Genomic DNA, 25873 nt, shown 5'->3' on the forward strand with positions numbered 1-25873 from the left:
AAATAAATACCAGCAAATTCTGGAAGCAAACTATAAAAAAAGTTGAAGTTAAAAAGAAGATAGGTCCTACAACAAGACAACGATCTAAAACACACCTCGAAATCTACAATGGAATATCTAAAGAGGTGCAAGCTGACAGTATTGCCATGGCCCTCACAGTCTTCCAATCTAAACATCATTGAAAATCTGTGGAAAAATCTCGAAAGAGCAGTGCATGCATGAAAGCCTAAGAATCTTGCAGAATTAGAAGCCTTGTTCAAGGACAAATGGGTGAGAATACCCCAAGTAAGAAATTTAAAACTCTTAGCCTGCTACAAAAAGCATTTATAAGCTGTAATACTCGCCAAGTGGGGTCTTACTATGTACTGACCATGTTGGTGCCCAAACTTTTGCTTCAGGCACTTTTCATTTTTTTGATATTTCGTACCTGTAAATGATGGAAATAAAAATGCAATCTTGTTTAAAATATTAAAGAAACATTTCGTCTTTAATATTATGCCTTTTGGTGATCAGTTCATCTTCTGCTCATTTAACCACTCACAGTAACTGACACTTAAAACTTTTGCATGCCACTGTATAAATATAATTAAATTTGTGTAATGTTAATTTTATTTTACTTAATGTTCATGGAAGATGAGGCTATTGTGTATTTTATTTTTCACCATTATGACTAATTTAAATGCATTAATTTTATTAACTGTATATATCTTGTAAGCTTTAATGCAATAAAATATGTTTTGTTTCCTTTTAGTTGAACACTTACTGGTACAATTGTCAGAACTGTTCGAGCGCCTGTATATCGCAGCAAGACATCCAGAAAGGCAATGACCTGCAGAGTCTTGCCAAGACCCATGCTGTGAGCAAGAATGCAGCCAAAACCACTGCTTGTTTTAAAGCGTTCCAAAGACTCTACCAGGTTGTCATAAAGGAAGCGAATACCACCAATCTGAAAGGAGATATATAAAACATTAAAAGTCAAACAAACCAACAAAAACATAAGTGACACTCATGAAATATAGTTAACCAGTGGCATTCTTTTTTCACACTCAACACTTAGTACAAATTCAAACAGTAGCTGCTATTAACCAAATTTGCATGAAAAAACGTTTGTCTGTTAACAAACACTAGTAAAATGATGTACTTTAACTGTTTTAATAAACATTAAGAACAGTTTTACCTGGTGAGGTTTGACTGCTCTGGCCAACTGAGGTGAAAGAAAAATGTCCTTTTCTCCAGATGGGTGGTTGATGTTTACTAGCACCCGTCCTTGCGCATCAGGCTGGTTCAAAGCATCATTAATGTGCGCTCCGCTACTCTCCTCTGAAGCAAATGCGGACTCTTCTTCCTCATTAGCAGACTCACTACCAACATGGAAATTTTCATCCTCTCCAGAGCTCAGCTCAATGATATCTAGAGTTTAAAAGTGAAGTTAATAACCTGCTAATTATGGAAAACCAAAAATTACAACAGTGAAGAAGTTAAACTTGAAAATATGTGTGAAAAGGTACAATATATTGTAGGGGGTGAACTATATAGTATAAAAACAGCAGCATCACATGTCCCCATGTCTTCAAAATCCATTTCTCATTTGAATAAATGACTAAATAAAAGCTTAAATGAAAAAAAAAAAAATAATACATTGTGCACAGCTTATTGCAAAAGCAAGTTTTTCAATAGTATTTAGATGTTTTTGGAAAAACTTTGCGTACAAAATATTCATCGTCTTGTAACACTGCCCAACTTTACAGACAGACCACAAGTGGATGTTTGTCTGTAACTCCAAAAAATAATGTTTTCACTTGCTCTCTCTCTTATCATAATGAAGAATCATTTTTGCCATCATGTTCTTTGTCATGTTTATCAACAACCCACAGCCTCCAAATGGAAGTAGTTAGATAAGGAAATAGGGATGATATTTTAGTAGGAAACATTAGAATTATGTAACAAATATGTAAGTATTTTAATATAATTTACGCATAAGTATGCCAACCAAAAAATACCTGAAGGTATTTTTGCAACTGTCACAATCGCAACTATTTTTAAAAATAAACAATGTACAGTATGTGATACTGTTCTCTCTGTATACATACTTTACGTAAAGTGCCCTCCATAATGTTTGGGAGAAATACACATTTTTTCTTGATTTTAAACTTGCTCCATCCACAGTTTAAAACTACAAATCAAACAATTCAGCTATAATTATAGTACACATTGCTGACTTTCATTTAAGGGTTTTTTCATACATTTCAGTCACATCATGTACAAATAACACTTCTACATTCCCCCCACCCACCACCAATTTCCAGGTGCATGGCTATGGTAGGTAAATTAAATATGTCATATTTAGTCCTTTGTTGCATATCTTTTGCATGAAATCATTCCTTGAAGTCTGTGATTCCGAGACATCACCAGGTGTTGAGTATCTTCTCTGGTTATGCTCTGCTAAACCTCTAATGCAGCCATCTTCAGCTCCTGCTTATTTCAGGAGCTCAATTGGATTCAAATCAGATGACTGACTTGGCCATTCAACAATTTTCCACTTTTTAGCTTAAAAACTCCTGTGTTATCTTAGCAGTTTCTTTGGAATCATCTTGTTGTAGGATGAAATGCCATTCAGTGAGTCTGGGGGCATTTACTAAAACTTGAGCAGATAAGCTGTTTCTATACACCTCAGAATTTATTGTGCACCTTGGCATCAGTAATTACATCATCAGTGAAGAATACTGTACCAGTAACAGCGATACGGGCACAAGCCATAACATCCCAACCGCCATGTTTAACAGATGAGGTGATATGCTTTGTAATGTGTGCAGCTCCTTATCTTGCAATCACTCTGATGCAGGTTCATCTTTGTCTCGTCTGTCCAAAAGACCTTTTTCCAGAATTCTGCAGACTCCTTTAAGTACTTTTTTTTTTGTAAACTGAAATATGTACATCCTGTTTCTGTGCTTATGAATTCTTCTGTGACTAGTCGTTTCTGACACATACACATGTGCCTCCTGAGGACTGTTTATGATCTGTCGGACAGGCATTGAGGGCTTTTTCTTTACCATAGTAAGGATTCTTCTGTCATCAGCAGTGGTGTTTTTCCTTGGCCTACCAGTACATTTGAGATTACTGAGCACACCAGTGTGTTTTTTCTTCTTAATGATATTCTAGACAGTTGATTTAGGTAACCCTAAGGCTTTACCGATGTCTTAAATGGTTTTATTCTTAACTTTCAGCATTATAATAGCATCTTTGGTTTTCATTGGCACAGCTCTTCTCCGCATGTTAAACAATGGCAACTACAGATTCCAAAGGAAAGAAGCAAGCCAAGATATCTTATTCCAGCACTAATGAACCAATGAAACACATATGAGTAATCACAAACACCTGTGACTGCAAGTATTGTAAACATTATGGTGCCCTGAAATGGCTGAACCGTGTATAAAATGTATTGTAATTCGTACATGGTGTAATTGAACTGTATGCAAATAACCTTAAATTAAAGTCTGTAATGTGTGCTTTAATCACATCTGAATTGTTTGATTTGTAATTTTAAACTAGGGGGGCAAATCAAGGAAAAATGAGTGTCTCAAACATTATGAAGGGCACTGTATTTCACAAAGTTCAGTTTTCCTAGACCACTCCTAATATGTCAATCATCACTTAATGAATATACTCAACAGCAGCATGTGTCTTTAAGTATGCAATAACTTGCTATTACAAAATACCAAATTACTGTATGACAAAATACGACTTCCTGTACGTCAAACATATGTAGTAAAGTTTAACACATACAAAAAACAGATTATAATATACAGTACAACAAAAAATTTAAAACATGCAATAAAAAAGCATTGCTGATTTTCAGGAGGTAAAAAAGACCTCCTTAAAAATGTTTGGACTCAAGAATATAACAGTGTTCTACCATATAAAACTCTATGTGATCCACTGGACTACATTTTATAGTCCCTGCAGTAACTTGGCATTGTCCTGTGAATAAGAGATTACTCTTTACTGCATATGTTCAGATTAGTAAGGTAGGGAGAAACAAAGACCAAGAAAAACACACCCACTTATTCCAATTCTGGATCTGGAGAGGCTTTAGCTTATCCTGGTGGCACTAGAGTTAGGTTAGTACAAAAAGTTGTGTAAAAAAACTGACGGTGAAAAATAAGTGGTGTTTTTAAATTTATCCACATACTTCACATTTTACTGCTTTGAAACATAATACAATGCAAAATGTTCCAACAAATTTCCTTGTGTGTTTAGCATTTTTAAGTTAAATAAACAGTACAGACAAATCCACAACTAAACCGCCTGTTAAATTTACTTTGTTTAAACTTCTCATTAGTTTTTCACTGAAAAGGGTGGTCTTTCTTTCGCTATAAGAATCCTATCACTATAACAGTTCTACTATATTTAAAAGATATTTTCTATATATTACTACAATCTTACCATCTTTAGCACAGTGTAGTGGCGCCTTGGTGTCATCTTCACTGGCACTTCCACTGCTATCTAGGCAGATCACTTCTTGCTTAAACAAATGAGGTGCATTTTGTGATGCCTCACTCATTCGTACCACTAGATCTCCTGATGATAGATAGGACATAAGATTAGCTTTGCAGGTAAATTCATTAACTTGTGTATTTTCTTTTTATTAGTTTAACCAGCTTTTTAAAAGTTGGAAGGTTACATTGATCTTGAACAAAAAAAAAATACCCATGCATATTTTGAGCTTTCATAATCTCTGGTGGACTGGTCCTGTGGTAGACTTCAGCCCCAAAAATGAATAATAAGCGTTACCAATGACTTGGGTAGAAATTCATTCACTAATGAGACAGATTTAAAACACAATGTTTTTTGTCATTTAAGTACGGTTAATGGTATTTGTATCCTTTCTCATTATGATGACCGACTTAAAAACTGATTTAAACATCCTAGGGTGATCCTCTTAAAGTTGTGTGCTGAATTCAGGCCTACATTACAAAGACCATCAAGCAAAAATCACGCAATCCCTGTTCTGTTACAGGTTTGTAATAAAGTCGCTAAAATGCCAACAACAAAAAAGTGTTGGTCAAAACTTTCAATAACTTTAAGTCAACTTCCATGGCAAGTTTGTGGTTATAAATCCTGTCCTTTGTGTAACAATTGGCTTTACCTACATTTTCAAGTGTAAGCAAGTTTATACATGAGGCCCCTGACCTTCAGTAAAAAGATGCAGAGTCTATTTCCCTAATTAAGAAATTGTTTGTCTGCATTGTTTTGAAAAGTATAAACTGAAAGATGACATCAGTTTCACACAACATATATTATATAGAGCTTGTGCTGCAATTACACATTCTTTACGAATACTGTCTAGCCTCTGGTTAGGCATCTTAAATGCTTTTCTGACTATTGGATTAATTCAGCTACTGGGAAAAACTGGGCACATAATGAATCAGAAATCTTTTATTGTCTACATAATTGGCAAATAGGTTACAGTGACAGAATTATGGAAAAATGTGTATGGTACGTCTAAGTCATCATTACTTTTCGTGAAGGGATTTCAGGACCTTTTCATACACTCAAAGTGAATAGTATAACAGAAAATTTGAGCTCTGGGCGGCAAATATGCCAAACACAATTTTTTTGGTCTATTTTTGATTCTAAAATTATCAGCTTATCTGCTAGTGCATATAGGATAACCACTTAAGAGGAGTGCTTTATTCTAGTGTATATTCTCCCCATTCTCAACTCCAGGATCAATGTGTAATATCTATTATTCACTTGATGACCGTAAGAGAAACTGTGCAATGTTTGCAATGTCTTGTTGTCTAGATCAGTTCTTAGATCATTACTGACTTTACAAAACAGGCGGCCAATAATAACCATAAGGAATCAAATTTAATGACTAAACGAATCACAATGTTCTAAAACTGTTCAGGCACTTTCTTCATCCCAGCCAACTATGTTGCTTCTTCTACCAATGGACATCTAGTTCTGTTTTTTTATTTTGGTGTGTTAAAATGTTTTTTCACATTGTGACAATTTAAATGAAAGAGGAAAAAAATCAATCTACCAAATGCTGGATTTTCATTTGTGTTAAATTTATAGTAAAGTTTTAAAGATGAAGACAACACAGTATTCAAATTAAATTTCATATATATAACACATACAAAAAGGTGTCCTTTTATCTCGCCTGACAAGTGGAGATCTGAACAGTTTGCGTTTTTTTTTTTACAGTTTAGCAGAGAGCTTACTTTTTAAATTAGTGTTTCCTACAATAGGTACTTTGTGTCAACAAACAACTTGAGCAATTCATACTACATAGTTAACAAAAGGTTAATTTTACTCAATGACAATATAATTCATACAACAAGATATTACTTAAAAAGAGAGACACTGTAGTGATGGCCTCAAGTTAGCAAGTGAATAACTGATCATAAAAATGTAAGAAAAATAAAAAATAAAAAAAAAAGCATAGAATTCACAGAAGTAGATGTAATAAAAAAGGAACGCACAAGAGTTGCATCAAATTACAATATAAAGTCCTTGGGTATTACTCCACAATGTCAGGTTTAAGTGGTGATGTAAAATTGGTCACTGTTTCTTTATAAAAAAAAACCTTCAGAATAATTTAAATATCTCATAAAAGGTACATTTTTGAGAACACCTTTTTTAACATTTTAAAAACTAGTCCAAATGTCCATTTCTAAGTGACAGATAAAACTTCCACACACTTTTTACATTTGTAAAAACGGTCAAAAAGTATTCTTTCAACAAAAGCTATGGTACCCAACTAAAAAAAAACAGATCTGGAAAGTAAGATCTAATCTGCCAGTGTTGTATAACAGCTCTGTGCTGTGGTCCTGAATAATAATACATTTTTTAGAATATAAAAGAGCAATCAGCTCATGTCTAACCTTGAAAGTCAGGGATCACTGGTGCTGGAAAATCTTTCCTCTGCTGCTCTAATCGTTTTCTTCTCTCCAGCTCCTCTTGCTGGGCAGCTTTGGTTACTGCTTCAAGCTCATGCTCCTGCAAAAGTTTTCTATGACAAGACAGAAAGGACAATATAAAACAAATCAACTCTGCACCAAATATTTCAAGCAGCTCTTTAAACCCAATAGTCTAGCCAATAATCACTTTATGTCAGTTGTTAATAAGTCTAAAAATTTCAAATCTGAGTTCTGGAATTGTTTTAAACATGTAATACAAGCAGCCAAACAAGCACCCTAAATTAAATGTAAGCGAGGAGTGTAAACATGTGATAGATTCCAAGAACTGGCAAATAGCTTTCGAAGGTGATGATAATTTAAAAAAAAAAATATATATAAAATCTGAAAACAAACAATTTCAATTCACTAATAGGACATAACACCGAAGCCTTGCAATGTTTACGGTATCATATGTAACCACTATAGAACATGCCTTTGCTTCTCCTTGATGATGAAAACTAGAGAGAGAAATGATCAAATTTCAACTTTAGCCTTCACATGTAGGGTTTGCATGTTTTGGAAAGTTTCTTGGCTACATGTCAATAAGAGAAATTCTGCAACAATACACACAAATAAATAATTTGTTATCATGGTGGCGTTGGGGTTGACTAAATTAAAATGTAAACATTACATTGTATACACAAAGACTAAGTTTAAATATTTGTATACACTATTAAGAACATACATTTGGCACTTATGGTGCCCACCTCTGTCACAGCTTCCAATACAGAAGTAAGCATTGCTAAGGATACTTCTATGTCCTGGGCTAAACATGCTTAAAATATTCAGGGTAATGATACTTTCAGAAAAAATAGCTAAAAAAATTTAATTTTTTTTTTTTTTTTTTACACAACTTGCATTCAAATATAAAAAAGAATAAGTAAGAATAAGTCCCAGCTAGCCTAATTTGGGGTGTTCATAAGAAATGTAATTATTTACTTAATGTGATGGAACTGAAGTACATAATAACCAAGAACAGTTGCAAGATATATTTAAAAACTAAAATGCTTCCATTTAAATGTTTAAAATCTAAATATTGTTGAATGGAATATAGGTTATTGTAATTTTTCATCCACTGATACAGGTCCATAGAGGACTAGATCCCTAGTAAAGGATCAAAAATAAAAAATAACATCATATTCATAACTACTGATGCTGAAACAGTATAAAATGATACCCCCACATGCATATGTTTGAAATTTGTCATTTTTAACCTTCCGGGAGTTGCTCTTAAGAAAGTTTGAACTACCAGTAAATAATCAAATATCAAAAATATTATCAAATTAGTAATATTAACTAATATTATCAAATCAGAAACCTTGAAATAAAATAAAACAACACTACACATGACGGTATTACTGATCTGCATCTTTTCTGTAGTTTTGTGAAAAGGAGTAACTTTGACCCCTATGGTCAAAGCTGTGGGTAAAAGCCTGTAATCAGTTGATGAGACAATCAGAATTTCAAGAACTTCTGATCAGTTTTGCTAAAGACACCTATTCGTTTTCTCGTTATCATAAGGGTGTAATTCCCTGCGCATAATATGGTTTAAAAAAAAAAAAAAGTAGTTTTTTTGGGTCTAGAGTGCCAAAAATAGGGTGAACCCACAAAAGCTCAAAATCTTACATAGGAGGTGCCAGACAAGAAAACTGAAGTGATTTCCAACACTTCAACACTTAAGTTCTTAAGTAATTCTTATAGAGACAACACTTTTTCCAATATTTTCTAACTTGATCAGCAGTATAAGTGGGGCTGTTCATACAAAGCCACCAATCACTGTTTCAACTCTCTGCATACATTCAAATATTTTAAAACGTTATTTCAATTATCATCACAGGGCAGGCATCTTGAATTTTCAGAGTGAAAGGCTTAATACTTTTCACAAATGAATGTGACTGAAGATCAGAATAATGTAACATGTATATTTGATTTTTTCTGATTTGATATAGTTTCTTAATTTCCAATGGGAAAATGTCTTTTCGCATGATTTTGGGGGGGTCAGAGCGCAGAGTCAGCCATTGTACTGTGACCCTGGAGCAATTTTCTGCTTAAGGGCCTTTTTCCAAAACAAAAGAATTGACAAATTAATAGAAAGTGTTTGATCACAGTACTTTGATATTTAGCATTACCCACTAAAATATGGATACTTTCACACAACAGATATTTCTAAAGCAGCTCGCAACTGCAACACAACTATTTTCAAAAATATGATTTTTAAATTTACAGGACACTTGGAAATTGGTAATCACTGCTTTTGGGAAGATATGGCACACAGTGGTTAGGAATTTGCATTTAATTCTTTAATTACCAATTGTGGCCAGTATCTAAAATATGGACTCAATTTAGTCCAGGCTTTGATATGTTTTCATGTTGAGAGCTTTCATATTTATGTAAACAAAAACCCCAGTGCTGACCTACAGTATCACCAAATGTAAATGTCAAAGGTGTTTAACATGTAGTTAATGAGATTATCTTGTAAGAATTTAACACAAAAAAACTAAAGACCCTTATCTGGATTTCACGTGACAAACAACATACGATCATATGTTTGAATTGCGAAGGTGCTTGCACCTGTGGAATATTAGTGGCAAAAGAAGTTACTTTCACTTTTTTTTTTTTTTTTTTTTTCGCTGACAATCTTACCTGATGTTTCGTCGCAAATGAGCAGGCTTGGATGTCCTCTTAATACTTTGGACGTGAGTACTTTTGTCATCTTCCTGGGAGCATGGCTGGGAAGGCTCACTAGGAGCTGAGGTAGTTGGAGTACTGCTCTGCCATCCCATGGTATCTGCTTGTGGGTCATTCTCAGAGGTAAATGGAGCTGCCCGACATTTGGCTGTAATATAGACATACCATGTTTGAGGTGGAAGAGAATGAGGGGCAGACAAGAGAAAGTTATGCACCAAAAATACTCAAATGCAAACACATTCCTGTTTGTGCAGTAATAGTGAAAAAACAAAATCCAGATAAAACAAACATACTTTACAATCATACTAATACATCATTGAAACTGGAACCAGCACAGATCTTGGTGTAGATGAGGGTGCAGGTACAGCAATGGCAACTGCAAATGGTGTATAAACAAACCCCTAGCTGAGTCAAGATGCCAGAAGAGAAGTCAAAGTACAGTAGTGCCAACCCAGAAAAGTTCATCAAGAGGTAAAGCTCATATTGGTACCTGGGTATGACAACATGGAGGCATACTTCCAGGTCTTTGAAGGGGATGGCAAGTCAATACAACTGCTCCAAAACAGAATGGACATACATCCTTTCAATATTCATATCTGGTGAGGACCTACAGCCCTATACTGGTTTAAAGGAAAACTAGGCATTAGACACTTTAAACAAGTTAGAAACTAAATACATGGCATAATAGTCAGGTATGTTTAGGGACTTAGCTAACTGATTTTACTGTTGGAAAATTTAAAAATTGTTTTTTTTATCAATTAGTCTTGTACAAAAATAATAAGTCATAACAGAATACACTTACATGAATTGGTAGACTACATTAAATATATTTTTACAGCACTCTACAATGTCATGTAGTTAAAAATGTAACTCAAAAAGGCTTTTGGTGGGTCAAAATCCTGTCATGGACAGCAAGTTCCACTTGCAACTTTCTAGTATAGTCAGCTGAGGGAGAACCCTGACTGGTGATGATGGAAATGTGATGAAGTTGAGGACGAATCATACTTCTTGGATCCCACTGTTCACATTCCAGTAAAGAACATACCACCATTATTTAAGAGGGAACAGTGGACTAAGACTACAAATGCACAAAATATAGCAGTCTCAGTTAAGTGTCAAATGATTCAGCCTTGCCTACTTGACCAGTCTAAGAGCATTTCTGAGATTTTTCTTGATCTTGCAAATCTTGTCTTGACTTCAACAGATCCCCTTCACTTTCATTTTTAGTGACACTTTGAATAGTTACAATTGCAAGCAGGAAAGTGATTAGATATCTTTTTATACTCTGTTCCTGCTTTCTAAGTGTCAATTTCACTTTCAGATCCACAGTCAGTTACAGTCATAAGAAAAAGTTTGGGAACCCCTCTTAATTCTTTGGATTTTTGTTTATCATTGGTTGAGCTTTCAAAGTAGCAACATCATTTTAATATATGACATGCCTTATGGAAACAGTAGTATTTCAGCAGTGACATTAAGTTTATTGGACATTGTACATTTCCCTCTGCATGAATGCCATTGTAGATTTAGAACTGTGTTTTGGGTCATTGTCTTGTTGGAATATCTAACCCCTGCGTAACTTCAACTTTGTGACTGATGCTTGAACATTATCCTGAAGAATTTGTTGATATTGGGTTGAATTAAACTGACCCTTGACTTTAACAAGGGCCCCAGTCCCTGAACTAGCCACACAGCCCCACAGCATGATGGAACCTCCACCACATTTGACAGTAGGTAGCAGGCGTTTTTCTTGGAATGCGGTGTTCTTCTTCCAACATGCAAAGCACTTTTTGTTATGACCAAATAACTCAATTTTTGTCTCATTAGTCCAAAGTACTTTGTTCCAAAATGAATCTGGCTTGTCTAAATGAGGATTTGCATACAACAAGTGACTGTTTGTGGCGTGAGTGCAGAAAGGGCTTCTTTCTCATCACCCTGCCATACAGATGTTCTTTGTGCAAATTGCGCTGAATTATAGATGTTCTTACAGGTCTTTGGAGGTGATCTGTGGGTTGTCTGTAACCATTCTCACAATCCTGTCTGCCTGAATTGCTTTGGACTGGAGTCTATACCTGTAAGCTGTACTTTGTTGTTCATAAAAGTGCATTACAATGGTGTTCTTTATGGGAAAAATGCTACATTCAAGATCTATGGAATAACAGTGATCTTCAAAAAACTTGTTAAGGAAAAGGAGAAATTTTAAGAAAACAATTTTCCCGTATAGTACATCCAACAGACTTAAAAAGGAAAACCACAAAGATATTTTGAAGAAATTGCTTCCTGCCTTGAAAAGCAGTGATGACCTAGGAAGCTAATTTTATAATAAATGTTAGAACTCTCTCTTTTTTTCTGTTTCTGAAGTCATCCTAATTTATTTTGAACTAAAACAATGCACAATATGCAGCAGTGTGGTAAACAGGACACTCAAATGTCACAGTTATCTGCTAACCGGTAAATGCTAACAGAAGCTGTTATATAAGGCCAGGCTTAGGCATTACACAACTTGCATGCACAAAAAAAAACAAAAAAACAATTCCAACAAAACAGCATTGTGCTCAAGAATCCAGAAATACGGAGCGACTTACAAATGAGTGTGAGGTGACGAATGGAATGGAAAACACTGAAGCTTATACAAGTAATTGACATTCTGTTATATTCTGTCTTTGAGCTTCTTAACTGCCAAGTTCTGGAAAATAAAAACACAATCTCTGCCACAGCATGCAGAGCTTCAGACTATTTAAAGTGTATCACTGCTATTTTGTGTCAACTAACGTCATCCTACTACATATTAAGAACATATAATAATGTTTATTAATATGTTACAAACAGTAGCCTGGAACCAGACACAAAACAACAAAGTAGGCTATGCAAAAAGCATGGTGGGAGAAAACCGAGGGACAGAGATGGCACTTTGGTGTCAGGCTTTTACTGTACTTATAAAAAAAATATATATATATTTTTCTTCTTCTTTCGGCTTCTCCCGTTGCCACAGTGGATCATCTTCTTCCATATTTTTCTGTCCTCTGCATCATGCTCTGTTACACCCATCACCTGCATGTCCTCCCTCACCACATCCATAAACCTTCACTTAAGCCTTCCTCTTTTCCTCTTCCCTGGCAGCTCAATCCTTAGCATCCCAATATACCCAGCATCTCTTCTCTGCACATGTCCAAACCAACGCAATAAAAAAAAATTTACACACATTATTTTCAGTTTACATTATGCATTTCTAGACAACCTTGTTACGTCTCCAATCTGCCAGCTAGAGCATTCACCAGCAAATTGTACTGTTGCTTTCAAGCATTTCAACCTAACTAATTTATATACATAAAGAAGATGCTTACAATGAATCAATGTTACTTGGCAATTGGACACAAATATTTTCTATGAAAATCATGATTTTGTACAATACACCATTCAATGATCTACCATACAATGAGAAACCTGTTTTAATTACCCCAAATTTCATTTACACAAGGAAAATTTTACAGACATGCTCAGTTCACAGGCTATTCCTAATGCAACTACTACAAACAGTGTGAAGAGTTCTTAAATACGGTTACATGATTAATTGTTCCATATAATCCACTAGTAATTAAAGACATTCCAACAATGGCATGCATCTATGTATTTTTTTTTTTTTACTTTATATGACAAACATGTACTGTATGCAAGTTAAGACTAAACTTTTCAAGTTTTTTAAAGCCTGCACCTTGTATACGAGTATATATGTATATATACGTATTATAAAGGACAGTACTATATATCCAAATTAACATATGCATTATGGCTGGTTTAACAGACTCAAACAAATGTGCATTCAGAGTAAGTTTTAATTTATTTTAGAGTGGCTGTGAAGTACTACCTTCCCTATCAGAATAAGTTAACATGGAACTCTAAAAATGCACTGCTATTCTTTTTCTGCAAACTTCAGACACTTTAGTATTACTCCAGATATATACAAATTTCAGGAAATTCAACTCTTTTACATATACTGAACTACTCCTTAATTTTGTGAAACACCCACTAAGGAATGGTTAGTTTATGCAGCTACCCTCTCCTACCTGAGAATGGCTGGGACTCTTCCAAAAGCAGCATGCTTCATATAAACTGCAGATGTTGCCTCTTGCACCAGCTATTGCTTGCAGGTCCGTTCTACCCTTAGGCAAGGGCATCTAATTGATCAGACAGGTAAGCAGGTGTTGGTAAACAGGGGCTAATAGTTTGGAGGGGGGAGGTGTTTAAAAAAAATAAATAAATAAAAAAAAAAAAAAAAAAAAAAAAGGAAGGGAATCCCAGATTGTCTTGTCTCGTTAGAGAACAGCACACTTCGCTTTTCTTGTTGTTGTTAAGCTGCACTCTCATTCACTAAAATCATTCCAGCCTGTGATTAAATTAAGCTTGTGGCAGAGGCTGGGAACTCAACACGGTAAATAAATAAATAAAGGGAGAAAGAAAAAGGCTTACATAATCATTCAGTCACAGTCAGGGCCCCGCCAGGGGGGCAAATACACACAACTACTCAAGAAATTCCATAAAATAAAGACGGAAAAAAAAAAAAGACAAAAACCATCACACAACTGATGCACAATTGAAAACAGTGATGAATTCAATAGAGACGGCAGCTACAGACATTCAAGATTTATTTGTTCTACTGACAACAACATATACACACACAATAGGTTTATTTAGGTAAGCTGGCATAAAAGTGGCATTTGAAATATACCCTAATTCACATTGATCCTGAGCAACCCTTACAAATCTGAATATGTACTAAGGCACATTTACTGCAGGAAAAATGCAATATAAAGCTCTGATCAGGTTTAATAGTCTGACTCACTCCAGAGGGCTGAAAATATGTACTTCTACCTGGACTCTGAACTAATTTTTTTTTAATTCAGGTTTTTGTTGCATTTAAGAAATATGTGACAAAGTCCTAAACATGACTGTTTTAATATTCCTGCCATCGCCCTGTCCCAAACATTATGGTGCCCTGTAACGGGAGGACCATGTTGAAAAAGTATTGTCATTTCTACAATTTATTTCTATGCAAATACCCCTAAATGAAAGTCTGCAATGTGCACTTTGTTTGCAGAGGGGTAAATCAAGGAAAAATGTCTCTTTGTCCCAAATATTATGGAGGACACTGTATGTATTACAGTCCACAAGAAACTGACAACTTCAGAGTACATAAAAAATACATTAAAAAAATCTATAGTGTGTCTAGTTTCCTTCTTACAAACACGAACATGCACACGTCACTGGAGTGCATTTTTCTGACGCAGTGCTCTTGCTGAAAGATGCCTATGTTCTGGTATCTATCTTCTCTCTGAATACCGAAACGATCGTTTTGACTCCAGCGAAAAGTACCAGTTGAAACGAAACTGATCTGTTGTGATAAATAAGGCAGCTAAATAATTACTTCAAAAAATGCATTTATATATTCTCATGAAGTAAAAATTCTTTGCATGCTCATTTGCAAGTATTTAAGTGTTTAACACGATATATGAAGAACAAAATGCTACTACAGCTGAACCATCAGAATTCAACTTCTTTACATTTGAAATAAAAAATTCTTCTGAAACATAAGTGTTTACACTTTGATACCATCTAGATGAAAAGCAACCCATAGCATCTGATTAATGTCCAAATTTGTGATATGAAAGCAGTGTTTTCTCAACTCATTCAAATGACTGGCTAGGCCATCCAGTACCCTTGATCACCTGCTCAGTATTCTATAGCTCCCCCAAACTCCTCAAGTGGGGTGTTTACTCTGATTAATCCACAGAAGACTGGATTTATTCTAGTGCATATGTTTTATTTACAACTGGCTAGAGAGCAGAGGAACATGCCATATAAAAATAATATATGTATATATAAATAAATAAAAGAAAAAGCACCTCTTCATGCAATTCCTTAGTGCTACTAATCATATGGCTTGATACTGCTTCTTGGTCAATATTGATGTGATAAACTTTTGTCTGAACTTTAATTTTCCTGATGAGGTTAATTACATTATTGCCAGTCATCTATGTTAAATCCTTGGAACTGATTTAGAGCTTGGGACAAACCAATCATTCTCAGCTTTTTTCAGGGTACTTTAGGTGCTTGAGGGGAGGAGTTTGTTTATTGCACCCCTTAAACAGTTTAAGGCAAAAAGAAGTTACATAAAACAGTGGTCCACAATAGGTTTGGTTCTAAAAAATACTTTTGTTTAATCGTTTTTTTTGTTTTTCCTCATAAATATGTAATTTAACTCAAAGTGGGGTCTTGGGAGAAACAAATGAACTATAGGCTGAAGAGCAGGAGAGGCCAGTGTGTCATCATCAGAGCTGTGCTAGGGTCAAAATTGCACCATGTTTGTGGGTGTCCTGAAGATCCAGAGCAACTTGATCATGAGAATATAACTGCAACATCTCTGTTTATGTGAGCAATTGGCTATGTCAAGTGGAGGAGAAGGCCAAACAACCTGAAGAGTTCCAAAGAGGGGCTGATGCCAAACTTAGTAACACAATGCAGAAATTATTGAGAATGTCACTCACTTTGCAAAAAACAATCAAAAACACGCCTTGAGAGTCCATGCACTCAATGTCTCATCTATATTACTAAACCACAGTTAATTTATGCACGGCAGACACACCGAGGCGCAAGCGCACTGCGGCGCGGCGCCCCAGAGTCAAACGCAGCGGATTCCCAGAGTCAGTAGGTGGCGCCCAAACAACATGGATAAAAACAATGAACGAAGGCGCCCACACAGAGAAACCGCTTTAGTTCAAATGGGGTTATTGAATTAAATGGAAACTTTACCATGCCTACGACCTGTGAACTAAACCTGAGGTTTAATAAAACGTGCACGCCAGGTTGTACAGCCGCCAGGACGCGACCGCCCACACCACCGCATATACGACGACACAGCCATAAAAAAACAAAAACGAGACTGCATGAAGAAAAACAATAACAGAAGTGCGTTGAAATGAACTGTCCCAGGACGCACCCACCCTCCATGATATTTCATCACGCAGCGGCTTCCCACCGAGGCGCATACGTACTGCGCCGTGGCGCACGCCCCAGAGTCAAACGCAGCGGCTTCCCAGAGTCAGTAGGTGGCGCCCAAACAACACAACCTGTGCACTGCACTTGCTCTAATCCACTGTGCCAGTAATATAGATCACATAACGGTCACAAACTCAAACCCAGCGGCTTCCCAGACTCAGTGGCTGGCACACAAACACCACAACCTGCACACTAAACTTGCTGTGCTCCACTCTGCCAGCAGTCGGTGTCAGCAAAGGCAACAGAATCACGTCTCCACAAAACAAAACGTTTTAGCACAGATATGCTTATTTAATTAAATGACATTTCCCCAGACGCTCCCACCCTCCATGATATGTCATCCATCCAAATATCGGACGGAACAGAAACTGATTGCCATTCTTGGATTTACGATTCTCTAGAGAATCGCGGGCTTACTTGTGTAACCTAACATGACAGACTACTGTGCATTTGCAAAGCGAGCGCATAGGTGTGCATGGTCTGTGCAGAAGTTAAGCTAGCGTATCCGCTTAAGGATGAGTGAGCAAACAGCACCAAGGGATAAACCAGCCTCACAATATATGTCATTAGATTTAATTGCAAGATGTGACTCATTCTCACTCGCGTTGAGGTGATTTGGCTTTGAAAAAACTGATGTTGCTCAAAAGATAACAACCTGCAAACTTTTGCTGGAAATCAGTTGTCCTTAAAGACAGCTCACCAACTAACCTGTTTCACCATCTGCGAACTAACACTGCACAGAATATGAAGAATACGAAAAGCTTCAGGAGTCAGCTGTCCATGGCAGGTCTAAATCAACCAAGGTACAGGCACAAAAACACACTCAGCGATATTTAGAGGAATCATTCTGCAAAAAAAGTGTCATATGACAAGAAAAGCAACAGATGGCATGACATAACAAATGCTGTCACCAATTACATTGCAAACGAACGTGGTGCCAATTCAAAAATTTATTAAAATATTTCAGTCAACAGCTCTGCCTAAATTGTATGAATCATGTCGCCAAACTGATGCAAAAATTGCAGAATGTTTCACATTTTGTCACAGCTACAAATTTATGGTCAAGCTAAACATCTGCAAAGGCTCTGATATAGGGATCTGTACTGGTAATCAGAAGGTTGCCGGTTCAAATCCTGTAAACACCAAAAGTGACTACAGTGATCCCTCGCTATATCGCGCTTCGCCTTTCGCGGCTTCACTCCATTGCGGATTTTATATGTAAGCATATTTAAATATATATCGCGGATTTTTTGCTGGTTCGCGGATTTCTGCGGACAATGGGTCTTTTAATTTCTGGTACATGCTTCCTCAGTTGGTTTGCCCAGTTGATTTCATACAAGGGATGCTATTGGCAGATGGCTGAGAAGCTACCCAACTTACTTTTCTTTCTCTCTCTCTTGCGCTGACTATCTGTGATCCTGACGTAGGGGGTGTGAGCAGTGGGGCTGTTCGCACACCTAGACGATACGGACGCTCGTCTAAAAATGCTGAAAGATTATCTTCACGTTGCTACCTTCTGTGTGCAGCTTTTAAGTATGCTGCACGGTGCTTCGCATACTTAAAAGCTCAAAGGGCACGTATTGATTTTTGACTTTGTTTCTCTCTCTCTCTCTGCTCCTGACGGAGGGGGTGTGAGCTGCCGCCTTCAACAGCTTTGTACCGGCGGTGCTTCGCATACTTAAGAGCCAAACAGCCCTATTGATTTGTTTGCTTTACTCTCTGTTTCCTTTGAAGAGGAAGATATGTTTGCATTCTTTTAATTGTGAGACAGAACTGTCATCTCTGTCTTGTCATGGAGCACAGTTTAAACTTTTGAAAAAGAGAGACAAATGTTTGTCTGCAGTGTTTGAATAACGTTCCTGTCTCTCTACAACCTCCTGTGTTTCTGCGCAAATCTGTGACCCAAGCATGACAATATAAAAATAACCATATAAACATATGGTTTCTACTTCGCGGATTTTCTTATTTTGCGGGTGGCTCTGGAACGCAACCCCCGCGATGGAGGAGGGATTACTGTATACTTTATTGGGTCCTTGAGCAAGGCCCTTAACCTGCAATTGCTCCATCCTACGTATGCCGTCAATCTACACCCAGCCCTGCATGTAGGCCTTCAAACCTACAAGAAAAAACCTGGAGGTTGGTGGTAGAACTGGCACTCCAGCCACCATAAAAAACCTCACACTGTTCCATTCCATCTGAACTAGTGTGGTGCTGAGGAGTCGCCCATTGCATGGCTGCACTTGGGTCCTAATCCTGAGTTGATTTGTCATGTGGTTGATACAGCAATATGCTGTATCAGCTCATAATCCTGACCTCTTTATAAACATCCGATCTATTACTCTCCTTGACAGGGCATTTCATTGATGAAACCTGGCAACTGTTTGTAAACATCCTACTTCCCAGAAGACTGCACAGGAAACAACATTGAGAAGATCACATACGTGACATCATTGCACAAGGTGTGAAAGATGCACTAGCATCACGGTCGCTGTGAGAAGAAAACATGGTTTGCATCACAACAGCCTGATGTTTTCAGTACACTATGGACTAACAACTGCAAGAGGCTTCCTTGTTTTGGCCATCGGCTTCATATTGTCATTGGTGAGTAATATGGGTTTCTCTATAAAATTTAAGTGAAACAGATCTAGTACTGAGCACCACAGGTGTCGGACAAAAAAGAAAAAAATAGAAAAAAAAAAATCTATTTGAATGAATTATTAATCTATTCAAATGGATTATTTTTATTTCCATAAGAAGCATATGCCTATCGGGCGTGTTTTATTTTACAAGCCGTCTTGGTTGGGGGTCCTCTATTTCAAAGCACATTTTTTTCTTTCCTTATTTAAAATACTCATACAGATCATACTCATACAGACAAAAAAACAGGAATTCAGAGAAGGCAGGTCTCTGCACTCTGCCACTGAAAAAGAGAACAGCAGCTACTTGATGATATCTGGGATGGACACGGATGTAAATCCACTAAAGTGGTGGAAAATAAAAGAAGTAAATTTACCCAAAGTGGGGAAACTTGCAAAAAAGTCCTTCTGTGAGGGCTTTCAGCACCAGAAGAAATGTTGTACCATGCTGCTCTAAAGCTAGATGCTGTGGACAGACTGGTGCTTCTGTCACACAACCTGAAGTTTCAATTTTATATTTGTTTTATTTTTTCTGATATCAGATATCAAAACAGAATTTGAAGTTAGTAATTTGTTTAAAAATGTTAAAGGATTTTTCTTTGTACCTTTGTGCAATATATGACAGAACCTGTTTACAAATGCTACAGTTTTTTTTCTGTGAAGTAACTTTGGACTTTTACACTATATAGTACAGGGGTGGGCAAACCTTTTGGCTCAAGGGCCACATTGACTTTTAAAATTTGACAGACGGGCCAGGCCAGCACTAGATGAATACATATCAAACATAAACATAAAAAAGGCATTACAGTTTTAATATTTACATTCACTTTTAGTGGGAACAGTGTTGTTGATCACCCTTTTTTGCCAGGGCATCGAAGTCTGGCGTTAGTTTTGTTGTGGCAATTCTCAGAACAGATCTGAGGTGTTCATTGCTCAACTGGGATCTACGGGGTGCTTTTTTGGTGTTCATCACACTAAAAGTCTGTTCACACACATTCGTAGAGCCAAACAACACCAGCATCCTCTGTGCCATCTTCTGGATGTTTGGAAATTTGGCTGTGCTTAATGAAGCATAAAACTCATCCAGTTTAAAAGAGTTGAACTTCTCCTTTAAGATGGTGTCACATTGAGATCAAAAAATCGTCAGCTTTCTCAAGTAGCTCCAAAAATAAGATAATCTCCTGTTTGAGCTCCCACACTCGTCGACGTACTTTCCCCAAACTTAACCAGCGGACATTGGAGTGGTAAAGCAAGTCCTGTGATCAGCGTCAATTTCTTCAAGAAATGCAATAAACTGACGACGCTGAATTACCCTCGCTCGAATAAAGTTAACAAGTTTTACAACTGGCTTCACTACATAGTCAAGCTGCAATACAGATTTACACAGTGCTTCCTGGTGGATTAGGCAGTGTAAGAAAATTACCTCCTGCTCAGGGTTGTCCTCTTTCACCCTCTCCTGGATTCTTTTGAGCAACCCAACATTTTTTCCAGTCAGATTTGGCAATCCATCTGTGGTAACGTTGGCGAGCGTACTCCAAGATAGCTTGTGTCTATTTATGTTCCCCGACACACTGTCATACAAGTCCTCTCCCCGCATTTTCCCCTTTAGGGATTCCATGGCCAAAAACTCCTCCGTTATCTCAAAATTGTCATTAATCCCTCTGATAAAAATGAAAAGCTGAGCAGTGTCCTTTATGTCATTACTTTCATCCAGTGCCAAGGAATATAATGTAAATGACTCCGCTTTTTTGTTTAACTTGCTAGCTAAGTTTTCGTCAATTAGCTCAACATAGCGAGTAACTGTCCTGCGTAATAAGCTAATTTTTTCAAATTTGTTCTTGCTCTCAGGACACAAGATACCTGCTGTCTCTACCATGCACTCTTTGAGAAACTCCCCTTCGGAGAAAGGCTTGTTGGTCTTTGCTAATTTGAATGCCAGCACATAACTTGCCTTCGCGCTTGATTCTTGGATGGCTGTTTGTCGGAAAAAGGTGTTTTGCTGAGCCTGCAAACTAGCTGCCAACCTCTGAGCGGTAGCCATCCGTTCTTGCGTTGACTGGTTGTTAACGTAATTAGCATGCTTGGTTGAAAAGTGACGGCTGATGTTGTATTCCTTTAAAACCGCAACAGTTTCTTGGCAAATAAGATATACGGCCTTTGACCGGACTTAAGTGAAAAAGTATTTAGTTGTCCATTCCTTATTAAACACTCAGCACTCATTGTCGACTTTTTTCTTTGGCCCACTCATTGTTGCAGATGGGTTCAGAGCAGTAGCAGAGTAATAACAGAGAGTAACCTGGGCTCCGCAAAATCAAGTCAATGTATCACTGCGCCTAATGCGCCACCTGGTGGAACGCCAGGCATTACAGGACAAGGTTAAATGAATGCAGTCATAGTTATATGATATGATTTGATTTGGGCAATTTTGTACCAATCTTCGGTGGGCCGGATTAAAAAGACCAATGGGCCGGATGCGGCCCGCGGGCCGTAATTTGCCCACCCCTGCTATAGTACAATATGTTAGATTTTTGTTCTTGATTGTATGCTGCACACTTCACCTTACAGCTGAGCAGTTTATGTTCATCCAGACTGTAATGTTCATACCCTGTAGTTCAGTTGTGATTAGCAATTTCTTTAGTATTTTCTTCCCTTTGGATTCATGTCTTCTTTACATTATGAGTGTATGTTTAAAATATTCTCATTATAATAGCTTTGTTGGTCTTAGTGCAATTTCTTGTGTAAATCCTGCAGGCTACTTGGAAATGGTTTACTAATACTTGCACCATTTGATCTCAGTAATACCTTGACTGGTGATTTTAATGTTTTTGTGTTATTTTACTTCAGTTTTAAGTAAATAAATAAGAACAATTTCCTTAACTTTTGTTTCCATTAATCTCATTGGTAAGCTACAATTAATATCCTATTAACAAGACCAAGCTAGATCAATAAGACTATGAAAAAAACGTTTTTAAAGGATGCGAAATATTGTCTAATTATCATTACCATCAAAAAATTTCTGAAATATATTAGTTGCACAACATTCGTAATACAATAATCAAGGATTCATAGCTAAATGTTTGGGTTAATTCTCAATATGGCTTGATATACTGTAAGATGATAATTAAGATATATTTTAGTTGTATATTAAGCCCCAATTCAGACTGCTCTTCCACAGCTTAGAATCCGGTATCTACAACTTCTGCAATAATCTCACATTTTACCAAAAAATCAAAAACATTTGGAAACAGAGGTTTCTCAACCCATATTCTTATTTCAGTACATAAAAGCTGATCAGCAATGTATTATTTCTCTATTAATAAAAACTCTGAACCCCTGGTTAATTCTCTTAAAATACTATTGATTAAACACATTAACGTTAGTGGATCGATATTAAATTTATTTCTACACAAATTGATATTTAATAGAGAACAAGGATACCTATGAGAACACTTTAAGAAATGCTCAAACTATATCTGACAGGACAAATCATTTCACACATCACACATAATAATGAACTGCAAACTAGAAGAATCTCACAACTAATTACTGCATTGCAACCATATTCTGTCCACAAGAGAAAGGCAGTAACTTATTTATGATTCACGTCACTCTCATTATGAGCACTGAGATAAGGCAAGTAAGATTTTAGTTCAACAAATACACAAAAAGGTGGTGTGGAATGCAATAAAAAAATAACACATTTGGAACTAGAGTTAGCTGAATTGCAAGGGGGAAGCCTATGCCAATGAATTCCTTAATAAAACAGAAATGCCACAGATTGATCACTGCTCATGACCAACCAAGCAAATCACTGTGGCTAGTCTAAACCCAAGACAATGTAAATTCTCTGATCACTGTCTTTTTATAGAAGAATATAGACATTCATGAGTGAGGGTCCTAAAAATGAATTCTACTGATAAAGGCTATTAATGGACAGCCATAGGTTTTAATAAAATAGTATAGAAAGTGTCCAAAACTTTTATATCACAAGATTAAACTGGATTTGGTAAATGTACATATCTGCTCTCAATCCTTGATGTAATATTCAGTCCTTCAGAGATCATGCTATCTCTGAAAATGGATAAAGATTTTGATATAGAGTTAAATGGTGTTATGTTTTTATCGTAATACACAAATTTGGATGTGGACTCAATATTAACACTTGAAGTTACTATACTTTACTCAGACAGCTATGTTTGTGTAAACAATTAAAATTCTTACTTTTTAATATTAGAATGCAGGTCCAGTCTGGAATGTCCACTACTGTCATTGCTATTGACACTTGGACTACGTACTATTACATACTACATTATACATACATAAATAGATACACACGAAAATGTACGCTCGTTTCCATGGTCACATCGCGATGTATAAAAACTAAACTTGGCATAAAGCCAAGCACATTCTCACAGCAGCACAACACATTGTGTACACACATTTTCTGCTCGGTTTTGCAAACTGCAAACACTAAAATTAACGCATATCATTTATAAATTTAAGGCATCCGATTGTAATCAACCTGTAATAACATAATGGTCCACGGAATTGCCAAACTATTCCAAATACCATAGCTGCTTTAGCATTGTTACTCACAGTGCACCACTCATAGTATTTTAACCCACTGTATCTAAGTGTGGAATCACAGCTGTACAGCAGCTGATCGGACATCTCTACAGCGGATTGTGTTGAGAACGCAGGGGATTATCGGGATACAGCATCGAGCCCTGGAGAACATTTTACAGCACGCACTGCCTCAGCCATGCGCACAATCTATTTGAACTTCTCTCATTCAGTAAACACTTCAGAGTCTTTCCTGTAGGAATCTCGAGGTTCAGAAACAGTTTCACCCAAAGAACTACAAAACCACTCAATCAGTCCATCAGGCATTCCTGATAGAATTGTTTGTACTTATAAGTACAATTACCTCACTGTAAACTTGTACTACAGTTGCAATATTGCACGACCTGAGCCATTTTATGAACTATTTGCACTATCTGCACTATATGTACATGTATATTGTTATTTAAACTTTCATAGTGTAAATTTTTTCATAGTTTTTTATTGTATTATTATTGTTGTTATTTGATCATTTAATAAGAAAATACGTTTATGGAGGATTTGTATATTGAATCTCATTGTACCATACAATATCAATAAAGGAATTCAATTCAATAGAAGACAGTGTGTATTAACAGATGAGGATGACTGACTTCTAAGTCGACTTAGATTTCCAACAGCTATCTTCTTGGAGTTCTTGATATTTTTAAGATGAAATGTATTCAAGTATGTATATTACATTATACAGATACATTTTTAACTTAATTAAATAATGTATACTGTTAATAATTAAACGTGTGGGCACAGTGGCACAGCGGTAGCGATGAGCTGGCACCCTGTCCAAGAATTGCTCCTGCCTCATGTTGTATGCTTGCTGGGACTGGCGCGACCCTGGATGAATAGATGGATGGAATAATTAAACATGTACTAAGATATTTCAATGTTCCTTAAAAGTTTTGAAAAACTGGCATTCTAATCTTACAGATGGCTTGACATTTATTACAAAGCTTATTGTGTGGCAATTGGTTATGTGGAGAAAGAAAAGGACGGACAGGAATTGGGGGTTGGTATGTTTGAAAGACAGTACTGCTGCAATAAATTATTTCATCGAGGGTCACGCATGTCCCATCTTGAATGTCTTTGTTGCCAAAAAGCTCAATATTTGGTTCCTCTGATAATAGAACACAGTTCCCATCAAAGTTCCAGCAGTGCTTAGAAAACTTCAGTCACTAAAGTTTGTGGTTAAATGAAAAAATATATATTTTTTTTTAATGGCATGCCTTCCAAATAATTTGTTGGTATGGAGGTGGTTTCTGACTGTAGTTTTGGAGACTCAAGATGCTTCTTTTTTCTTTATTTCTCAAAAGTGATCCTTGCGGACTTTTACCTTTCGTATCATTATCCTCACTGTGAAGCACTTTGAGCAACTTTTTGTATGAAAATGTGCTATATAAATAAATGTTGTTGTTGTTGTGTGTGTGGGCAAAATAAACTTGGGTCCTTGTTCAGGCAAGTTAGTATCAGTTTCAGTTGATTTAAACATTTTAATCATTGCCCTAACTGGGGATATGTACTTTTTCAGGCATTAATTTATTTTATAGCCATTCCCTGACTTAATAAGGTCGAAACACATTTTTCAGTCATTTGAATTGTGTGTTCTCTTATCTTTCTCATGTTGATGAATGAATAAGGCAATGTGGCCTCTGTACCACCTCATATTGATACCCCAGGCACACAGGAAGTCATGGATTACTGCTTGAAAATTACTGCATACTATGATCAAGTTAAAAAAGTAAGATACAGATGGAAAAAAATGCTTCAGCTACACTTTGTTTACAAGAATTTCGGGGGGGGTGGAAGGTAATTGTGGTCCGTGTGTTTTGTTAAAAATAATTACTTTTGTTAAAGGGTAATTTTTTTCTCCTAAATGAATCTACTTCAATTAAAGGTTGGATTTCTCTCATTTTTTTCAGT

At 36.5% G+C, this 25873-nt stretch overlaps 1 protein-coding gene across 3 annotated transcripts in view; it reads right to left on the bottom strand.

Annotated features, from left to right (window-relative positions):
• The window catches only part of rad54l2 (RAD54 like 2), a 92804-nt gene that overhangs the window by 30997 nt on the left and 35934 nt on the right, over nt 1-25873 (bottom strand). For 2 of the 3 annotated variants that reach the window (XM_028824545.2, XM_028824547.2), the window contains exons 3-7: nt 9609-9801; nt 6891-7018; nt 4444-4578; nt 1178-1410; nt 764-946 (exon numbers count right to left, since the gene is read on the bottom strand). In XM_028824545.2, coding sequence (XP_028680378.1) covers nt 764-946; nt 1178-1410; nt 4444-4578; nt 6891-7018; nt 9609-9801 — 872 coding nt within the window. Of the gene's footprint in view, nt 1-763; nt 947-1177; nt 1411-4443; nt 4579-6890; nt 7019-9608; nt 9802-13714; nt 13856-25873 lie in introns of those variants that run through there. The other variant, XM_051921174.1, reaches the window with a different exon arrangement.

Source organism: Erpetoichthys calabaricus, chromosome 18, assembly GCF_900747795.2.
Source record: "Erpetoichthys calabaricus chromosome 18, fErpCal1.3, whole genome shotgun sequence".
Lineage (NCBI taxonomy): Eukaryota > Metazoa > Chordata > Cladistia > Polypteriformes > Polypteridae > Erpetoichthys > Erpetoichthys calabaricus.